This window comes from Triturus cristatus, chromosome 7 (assembly GCF_964204655.1).
Source record: "Triturus cristatus chromosome 7, aTriCri1.1, whole genome shotgun sequence".
NCBI lineage: Eukaryota > Metazoa > Chordata > Amphibia > Caudata > Salamandridae > Triturus > Triturus cristatus.
Window position 1 is genome coordinate 1,619,083,641 of NC_140590.1, and position 9,874 is coordinate 1,619,093,514.

At 42.1% G+C, this 9,874-nt stretch overlaps 1 protein-coding gene across 1 annotated transcript; it reads right to left on the minus strand.

Annotated features, from left to right (window-relative positions):
* Positions 1–576: 576 nt before the first annotated feature.
* SRXN1 (sulfiredoxin 1) lies at positions 577–6,542 on the minus strand. The gene is made up of 2 exons (XM_085619559.1): positions 5,909–6,542; positions 577–4,320 (listed from the first exon to the last, which is right to left on the minus strand). Exons 1-2 carry the CDS (start codon positions 6,257–6,259, stop codon positions 4,117–4,119), a joined length of 555 nt encoding a protein of 184 aa, XP_085475685.1. The 5' UTR covers positions 6,260–6,542; the 3' UTR covers positions 577–4,116.
* Positions 6,543–9,874: the final 3,332 nt, after the last annotated feature.

The following is a 9,874-nucleotide window of genomic DNA, read 5'->3' on the forward strand; positions in this document are numbered from 1 at the left end:
TTCATGGTGATAAGCCCGCCATGAAAAGGGTGGCATATATGCAAGGAAGGGAGGCCTAACAGGGCCCCTAGCCGCTTTTGGGCCTGGGGGTGCATGTGGCCCCCTGGAATTGCACCCTGTTCCTGCACGGATTGGCATGCACAACATGCCGCAGAAACATGCTGAAGGCACTGTCACAGCGGTGGTCTGCTGTTAAGGCTCTCCTATGAGCCTAACAGACCTCCGCAGCGCTGCCCGCCCACCATGGATTACACTCGTAATCTGGCACACGGTCACACTACAGGCTTGGATGTCCTCCTGTTGGCGCGGCAGTGGCGGGTTTTCAGGAGGACCGCCAAACTCGTAATAAAGCCCTAGGTCTCTAGTATGTTCATTGCAGCCAATTGTAGTAATAATAGATATATTTTTTTAGCAATGATGGGAAGGGTGACTGGTAGCGTAGGGAAAGATCCAGTAAAGTAACAAAGTATCTTTGGATGAACCCCAGGTTGGATAACAGATGAGGATAGGCAATCAGAGCATGAAACTATCATAATTTGCTGTTTTTGAAAATCGAGTAGAAATGATTTTGGACCATTTTCTGTTATTGTCAGGAAAGATTTTCTTTAGTTTCTTTTATTTTTACCTTAGAGAAACACGATCATCTTAAAGATTAATTAATACAGTGAAACTAACGTGACAGGAGTTAACGGCTTTTTAAACAAAAAATAAAAAAGTCACATAAGCAGATGTAACCAATTAACTAATTGGCATACTATTTAAGGAGCACAGATGTCCCCACTCAGTGCACCGAAAACAGACTGGAGGAACGGGGTCAAGAGCGGAGACGCAGTGAGTATATACACGCTAGAAATCCTGTAATGAGGAATGCCATCCGAGGCGCTCCTCTTTTTTTTAAACAATTTTGTAGTTCACAATGCACACATTTTGATAGCCAGAGAAGGGATTTGAGGAATGTCGTCTTTGGAGCTCATCTCATTTAACCACCTTACTATTGGTTGACACCAAGGGCCTTTGTATTTATGTGACTATCTGAGATAACCCTGGAACAGTGTTTCGGAGCATGCAGTTAGAGGTGCTCTTCCCCAGTGGTAGCTTTGATATTAATATTAGGCAAGATAATACTTTTGAACAGCACACTGGAGAATGGTCGGTGATTGAATGAGCTAAACGCTTATGTAAATTAGAAAAAAAAAGTAAACATTTTTATAATTTTTTACACAGTCTCGTATCATGGGAAACTTATGAGCAAGAATGAGATGATCTAATCTATTAATCATTGGGGCACTCTATTCGAAAAGAACCTAAAAATAAGGGGAGGTCGGTGCTTTTTATTTAAATGGGGAAATTATTGAGATAGGAAACCTGAACACAGTTACTCATGAGGGAATTCAAGTGTATTCTAACAGAAAATTAATCATGTATGGAGAAGACAATGATGACCTTGAGTACACCGCAAATAATTTAGATTGCACAAGAAGTGATAATAAATGATATCTTAATTAAGTGGCAAATAATTAGAAACAGATTATAATGCATACAAGCATAGGATAATGTTACACAAATCTATTAATTACAGCGAATAATAGAGATTGAATAATCCAATTTCAGAAGATTCAAAATTACATTTAAGGGGATGGTGCATGAGAAGATAAAGTGTTTGTATGAGGTAATTTATTACTAATTAAAAAGAATGAATTAGTAAGGGTTATTTAATAATTGGATAGGACACACAAAGGGTCACTACTGCAAACGAAGAGTTGGAATAACTTCACAGTCATGGTAGGAACTTTGCTTTTATTAATTAATCTCTTGGGTACTGTCCTTTGTAAAAGGTTGTGTTTAGATTAAAACTGGGGTTTGTGATAGTAACAGGAAACATTTTCTCTTTTCCCATACACATGTTCCTTAGAGTTTGTACTATAGGGTAAATATACAATGAACTGGTTGAAATGTCCGATTTGTAAAGTATAATTGGGGTTCGGCTTGTTTGGTGAACCAGTAGTATTATGGATAAATAAAAACATGTGATATACATTTAGTTTTTTGTTTTAAGTGTTTACTGTTTAGTAATTGTACAATGATCAGTTGGAAATGTATAAAGAAAATGCTTAAGTTGTATTGTTTTTTTTTTTAGGACTGATATGTATATTTTCTGTGTCTGTAACAGCCCTGAAAAAGAGCAGTGTGCGTGAAATACGTGTTGGCTATACTAAGAGATTAATCAAGTGAATGAATAAAGAAATCACAAGAATTTATGTTGTCTGATATTGTTTACATCACAGTACTGTTATATATTACATGTGCACACACCACATTTCAATCATGTGCTAGATTTATGACTTTATGAACGATGATCATATGGTAGAAAAATTGTTGTGAAAGTTAGTCTTTACATGGTCAGGTTTAAAATATGTAGATTAAAAAAAAAAAAGCAAGGAATGTATTTTTATTTGCTGGTTGGTTATTTTTATCTCCATTTAGATCCTTCCTTTTGCTTTATGGCTGAATTGATATTTCTCAAAAATAAAGCAAAATGTGTGTCTGTTACATTAGAAAGTACAATACTTTCAATGCATTACAAACAAACAAACATTAGGCTGCAAGGAACAAGGGTTAAGAAACTCTAAAATTGAAATCATAGTTCACCAAGTACAGAACTACTGTGAAGTGTGTTCATTACTAATAAGTGCGCCAGGAAGTTTGTATAGCAGCCGATAATCAAAGTAACCACTAGAATCTGTGTCTGTATGAGAGCGTTTTCACTGGTAATCCCATTTCAGCATTTGTTTGTCCAATCAAACAGCTACTCTGGTGAAATCAGGCACTTGTGAAGGAGAGTCAGAAGTTTGGGACAGCTCTGTCATTTTGGAGACCCTTCAGATCCTATGTTGGTAAAATAGCAGCTCTGAAGATTAAAGCCTACTGCAGTGACCGCCGTGTTGCCTATTGGGGACCAACCATAATGGGTTTGCCACAGCTGTTGCATTCATTGTTGAGGTCATTTCTTGTGTCCACATTTTCTAGATGTACAGTGGTCAGTAATGTCCATGAAGAACTCATGGCCGTCCAAGACACTTGTGCTCCAGAAAGTTGTTCCGAGCAATAAACATGTTTCCCTGTCCTTTACAATCAAACCAAGTGCATGAAAATCATCACATTGTTCAAATTTCTCTAGAGACATGTAGCTTTATTTTCTGTGTAAAAATACTCCAAAAAGAGAGGACACCATTTGTATGCCAGATGGCAGTCCTCTTTAATAAAGGTCTGTGCCTGGACTAATTTTATCCATCTCGCCAAGGCAGAGGATTTATCAGGTAATGAAGAATGAAGGGAGACTGTTCTTGTAGAGCTGTGTAATGAACCAAACCGAGGTGCACTGGCAGAGCTGGACTTTTGGTAGATTTCAAAACAGACTGGCGATCTAAACATCAATCAATCCTATGCAACTGGTACCTCCAGCTCACCAGAGCTCTTGGACTAGTCTAGAATTTTCAAGATGGCACCCTCGGACAATCGCCTTGACAGGTATTTTCCACTTATGAGATGTCGCTGCTTCAGGTGTCGAAAAGATTGTTTCTAGTAGTAAAAATGTAAACCTGTATTCTTGCGATAGACCACTGTTGATCTGCTGCTTAGTCCTTGGTGTCACAGCCACATCGAGACCCTTCTTTGTCCATGCAAAGTGGTAGGTGAGATAATTTGTTTATCTCACATCCAAGCTTTGCAATTCGTTCCCACTTAACCCCTTCTGAAGGTATTTTTTCAAAAGAATTTTTAATCTTTTCTCATTTAATTTCTTCTCTTGTGTTGATTTTCCTTTTTGTGATCTGTTTTTTATTTAACTTTACTGGACAGGGTACATACCACTAGTGCCGGGATGCTTCTTCGGAATTAGAATTGCATTTATATAGCGCTTACTACCCCTGATGTGGCGTGGAAGAGCTTTTCCGCGAGTAGCACACTACTGCAGAACCCCAAAAGGATTAGTGGTGAATTACTATGCGCTTTATAAATTGTATTGTATTCCTGTTCTTCACCAGAGTTCCATGTCCTGAGACTGTACTTTGGGCGGCCTTTAATCCCATCAAGTTGAACCTCAGAAATAATCACGCCCTACTTCAGATCTGGTGTTGAGGAGCCCAGGTACGTGCGCAGGTCGCTGATGGAGGACTGCACGATCTTGGCAGGGACTGTCTCTTTCCGGAGTCGTTCGTACGCTGCGTGCCGATGACACCCCCCAAACGAATAGTAATAATCACCACCTTCTCGCCCTTTGATCCAGAGGACGTCAATGGGGGGCACCTGGTCTGGGTCGCTCTGATTACAGGGAGAGAAGAGAGATTATTAAGCATACACAGTAGCAATATGCGTGAGAATATTCTAATAGGTGGCCTATGAACAGTGAGGTACATCAGAACAGCGTTTGGTAGTACCCTCTTCCATGGCAGTACTGTGCTAGATCTATATAAGAACGAGGATGACAGCAATGTGAACTGCCTCATAGAAGAGCCTGGTAGAGCCAGTTTGGGCTGTCCCACTGTAAACTAGTCCCAACATGCTGTGAAGCTCCTCACAGGTGACAATGAATGCCAACTACATGTGCAGCAGTGCAAGGCCCATTACAGGAGCTCATTTTATTGCTAGCTATGAATGAAGCTAGGTCGGGCTCCATAAAGAGATTCGGACTGTGCGAGCCAGGATTGCAGTTGGGCATTTACAACAGGGCTTGTCACTTAGTAAACAGACAGTCTCATGTAAGAGCATGAATAGCCTATTCAAACATAAATATATTGGACCCGATTCACAAAGGCAGAATCTCCGCAATGAGAATTCTCATAGCGGAGATTACACACTGTGTGCGCAGATACTCCGACGACTGTGGAACCTCTGTCACGAGCACGTAGGCCCTTTGTGAATCAGGCCCATTGAGTCCCAGTTACATGAATTAATTGGGTTACCAGCATATGATGTCACTGTTACATTTTTTCTGCATAACGCTCTGCCTCACTGTTGCACAATGTCATACATCACATTCACTTGGCATTCTTTGTTAGCACATAGGGCCCTGACGTACCCGTGAATAACATCTTTAGTCAATCAACGTAGTTTTTTTTTTTTTATAATCCAAGTACAGCTTTGGTTCATTAGACGACTCTGGTACAGTTCCTTGGCCAAAACGCTGTACTGAAAGGTTGCTGCTTTTCTACCCATAGTGCGTTTACCTGTATGAGATGGAACTTGGACCTGATGTACTTTTTTCAGATTTTCTCAAGGTGTCCACCTTGCTCCATGGCATTATGAACATTTCCTATCCTGGGCGTTTAGCCCATAAATCATTGCTATTGCAGGGTAATTCTCATTAGTCCAATGCAAGCAAGCCAAACTACAACACCAATAATACATTAGGTAACATATAGTCTTAATACAGAAATAATGACTGTGAGGACATGGACTGATGTGGCCGCCCCATCAGTGTCTGTGCCTAGGTTGCCTGTGTGCTTTTTCTGCACATGGTCCAGGTATGTTACCTTACCCTGTACTGGGAAACAGATCTGATTGCCACCTTTCTTACGAGTACAATTGTGGCCATTTGCTTATGTTTTAAGGGTCTGCAAGGGCGAGGATAAGATACTCAAATAGGAATGTATATAAAATCTTCATTATTTATTTCTAACATGGCTTTTCTGTCTGCTTACTTTCATTATCAATCAGAGACCATTTAAGCAACTTTAGAACATTTTTAAGTGTTTTCTTCTTAGATTTGCTGTTTTAACTATGTGCAGGTAAGGGGAAAAATACTGTGTTTTGGTCGGGCTACTAATTTTTTTTACAGACCTAAACAGTAAAATACTGACCATGCGTGTAAAAAACTGTTAGCTGGCAACCCTAGTAACAGGCCACTCACCTGTATAGTTTCCATCAAGCTCTGCACCTTGGACTCGTCCAGTATGGGTGGGATGGGTCTGATTAGGACACTCATCGGGATATTGTGCACCGTGCTGATACTGCCAGTGTGGATGCTGCCCCCTCTTTGTCCCTTGGTAACAGAATTGGTGCCATCCATTCCTTTGGTTTGGAAGGCTACAGACTGATCCCTAAATCCCAGTGCTGGTTTACCCAAGCGCCCACCAGCAGCGCAAAGTCCCCTCAACCACAGTGCCAGCCTGTCCCTGGGCAGGCCTGGCTGCAGCAGACAGGTCTTGAGCCCAAGACTCCAAAAAAAGAACATACATATATACCGTAATCTAGTGGTCATGTAAAGGGCTCCAATGCCCTTGGGCCAAGTTTGAGCTATATAAAAACTGCATTAAAAAAACAAAAACTACGGCACTACCCGAACCCCAGTGCACCGCCAGCCACTGCAAGGTTCCTCTATCAGCAGCAGGTTTCAACCCCTGTCACCGCGACGGACCCTCTAAGCTCACAGCAGCAGGAAGTCAACTGGGCTGTAGCAAAAGTCTAGCCAGTACACGGACCTATTCAGCAAAAGAGGACAATCACAGCGAACGGCAAGCCACCAGAAGAGACTTCAAAGAGGAACTCTAGATAGACACTGAAGAAAGACGTAGAATATTTGAAATACTTTAATGGAAGCCAAAAAGAGGCGTAGTCATTTTCATTTCTTGTGCAAGAGAATACCGATAAGAAACCAAGACAACACATTAATGTTTATTTAATTATAATTTATAGAATGTTCAAGTAACGCAGCAAGTTTAGAAACAGCAAAGGTTTTAAATGTGTTATTTTTATATTTAATTTTAGAAATTAATGATACGAAAGCTTTTTGTTTTCTACATACAACCGTGGGATACAATATAGATGTACCGGTTACGCCTGCCTGTCCTTCGTTGTTACACATTCAGAGCAACTACATTCAAAGATGGAGTATTTGTTAGACTTCACAGAACACCCACACATAAAAGCAACGACGCAATATCACGTGACATTTACGCACGCATTTTCCAATTTCTCATCAGGGTTTACTCAATCTTCAACAAGCCAGAACAGAAACTGTCAATTTAGCTTTATCGCTGTATTTGCACCTGCTGTGCAGACACAGTCTAACGCAGATTATGACCAACATTTGGTAGATTTTGGGGGGAAAAAGCATGGTCAGGCCATAAACGGAGAAGGAAAACATAACGAGGGTGACTGTGGACACGGAAACACCACAATGACAGCAGCTAGGAACATAAAAGAAGGAATACGATGTCACAGCTCATAGGCATATAACATAAGACGGTGGCTATATGACAGAGAAGAATGTTAGGTGGTTTATGGGTGGCGTCTTTGGTTCATACCAGCAAGTTTCAAAGCTCGTAGGTTATTAATGCCATGCTCAAAAAGCTGATACAGCCCCCTTTTCTTTGTATTCTGGTAATTGTAGTTTGTTACCACTTATGAACGTAGGAGTACTACAAATGCCAGAATGCAAAGACAAACCTACTTAGGTGTATTATACCAGACACGGCTATGTAAGGCAGGGCTGATCGCATCTCCACTTTGTCTTCGATGGCATGTAGAAGACGGTACCTTTATATATACAGTATGGTCGTGTTCCATCCTTGAACGTTTTTGGTGCGGAGTGTTAAACTGCCTGACTGTGGTGCTGGCTTGGGACTTACTGAGATCTCCAAAATTAACACTATTGCATTGCACCAACACTATAGGAGGAAATAGGTACAAAAGGCATCTGCTGTTCCTAGGTCTCACCCTAGCGTAGCGAGGTATGCAAAACTATGGAAAGTGGAGGACCCACCCAAGTGCTGCTATGGAAAGCAGGTTTGGATTTTATTATGGAATTGGAACTCCTGTCTTCATTGCCCGGGGATGTCTGCAAAAACATGCCAAAATATGGGCTAGGGGGGCCACTTATAGAAATATACCCCTGGAACTACACCACGGTGCAGAGGACCAATTAGAAACTGGGGTGATAACATAGATAAGAAGATGGTGAATCTACCAAATCACTCACGAATACATCACGTAGATGCACAACCAAGATTAAACATATGTAGCGGTACAGGCATAGTTAGAGTTTTGTTTTATAATAGAGTTAATGTACAGGGGAATTTTGTTGATGGAGGAAGCACTCGAGGAACTAGGCAAAAAAGGCGATATATGATGACTGCTATTAATGTCCAGTTGTTGCATGAAGTTCATACACCCTGTATTGTACTCATAAAATCAATAAATTATGTTTCCAAAAAAAATGCAAAGACAAATACGCACTGACTAAATTACGCACACAGGTCATTTTGGGTTCTCTTAAGTTTTGACTAGCTCAGAGAAGAGGTCCCAAGGTGTTCCATGTAACACCATACAGCCCCATTTTCTTTGCATTCTGGTAATTGTAGTTAGTTACCACTTATGAATGTAGGAGAACTACAGATGCCAGCATGCAAAGACAAAATAGCTTAGAGGTTACCCATTGCTTGGCTTCATTGTTACTCTAATTTGCTTGATTCTTATTGGACAGCTGCGGTAGCCTTCCTTCCCCTTCGTGTATGTTTTCCATCCCTGTTACATGGATGTATAACTTGTGTCCTTCTGCTGCTCATTTCTTTTAGATGCAACTTTTTTTCTTGTTATGTAAGCATTCTACAAGAGTTCTTGTTTTTCAGCTTGCTCCCTTGTATACTGCTCTCACCTGCGTTCCTCCTGCCCTCCCTCCTTCCGTTGTCTGTGTTGCTTGCCCCATCCGCACTCCTGCCTTCTGTTGTTCGTGTTCCTTGCCCTGACCATTCCTCCCTCCTTTAGTCTAAGGGTAGCTGAGGGTAAGTAGGGAAGGTATGAGGGGCTCCCTAGACAGTAAGACAGAATCTAAAGGCTGACAGAGAGTGTACATGTAGTAGCCGAGGGTGCTGGAGCGCAGACTCAGAATCTCAGGAGCTCTTTTAGGGCCTCATGTAGGTAAATAAATTTTACCGTTTCTTAAATACCGAGCCGTACCGAATCGGTATTTAAGAATCGGTATTTAAGAATCGGTAAGTTATATGTAGGTAAAAATTCGGTAACAGTTACCGAATCGGTAACATTCGGTAATCAAGAATCGGAAATCACCGAATCGGTAAATACCGAGGTGGTATTTACCGAATCGGTAAATACCGAGGTGGTATATACCGAATCGGTAAATACCGAGGTGGTATATACCGAATCGGTAAATACCGAGGTGGTATTTACCGATTCGGAAAATACCGAATCGGTATGCACGGAATCGGTAAATAAAATCACATGACTTGATGAAATCGCTAATCCTGTGCAACCACACCCCACCCAACCAGGAAGTGGCCACACCCAGGCAGGTGTACATAATTAGCCCACCCTGGAGAGGCTTGGAGTGCAGAGGAGAGGCAGGGAGCCGGTGCCTGTGCGAGCGGGAAAACGAACATCATGTCCAGCCAGAGAACACAGAGAGATGGAGGGGAAAGGAGGAGGAAGCTGAAATTCAGCCCCAAGGAACTCCAGGTGCTGGTGGAGGAGGTGGTGAAGCAGCACCAGAAGCTGTTTGGAAGGCAATCCCTGCAAGTGCCTGAGGCGGAAAAGTGCAACATTTGGCTGGCCATCCAGGCGCAGGTCAATGCTGTGGGAGTGACGCACAGGGACATAGAGGTCCTAAAGAAGCGCTGGTATGACCTGAGGATTGTAACCAAGAGGAAGATGGGCGACATCCAGAAGGAGGCCAGCCAGACTGGAGGTGGAACCAACAGGGCACCTGCCCTCACCGAACTGGAGTAGCTGGTGGGGGCCACAATCGAGCAAGAGAGCGTCGTGGGTCTTGGGGACGCCGACAGCTCTGCCAGAGCCGCCACACAACAAGGTAAGACGAAAGCACAGCAATGTAGCCCCCCCTACCCCTATGCCACATCCC

Coding starts and splice junctions, on each gene's coding strand:
- SRXN1 (XM_085619559.1), bottom strand. CDS start 6,259: ATGACCACTAGATTACGGTATATATGTATGTTCTTTTTTTGGAGTCTT. Junction 4,321..5,908: donor GCTTGATGGAAACTATACAG/GTGAGTGGCCTG, acceptor CCCTGTAATCAG/AGCGACCCAGACCAGGTGCC.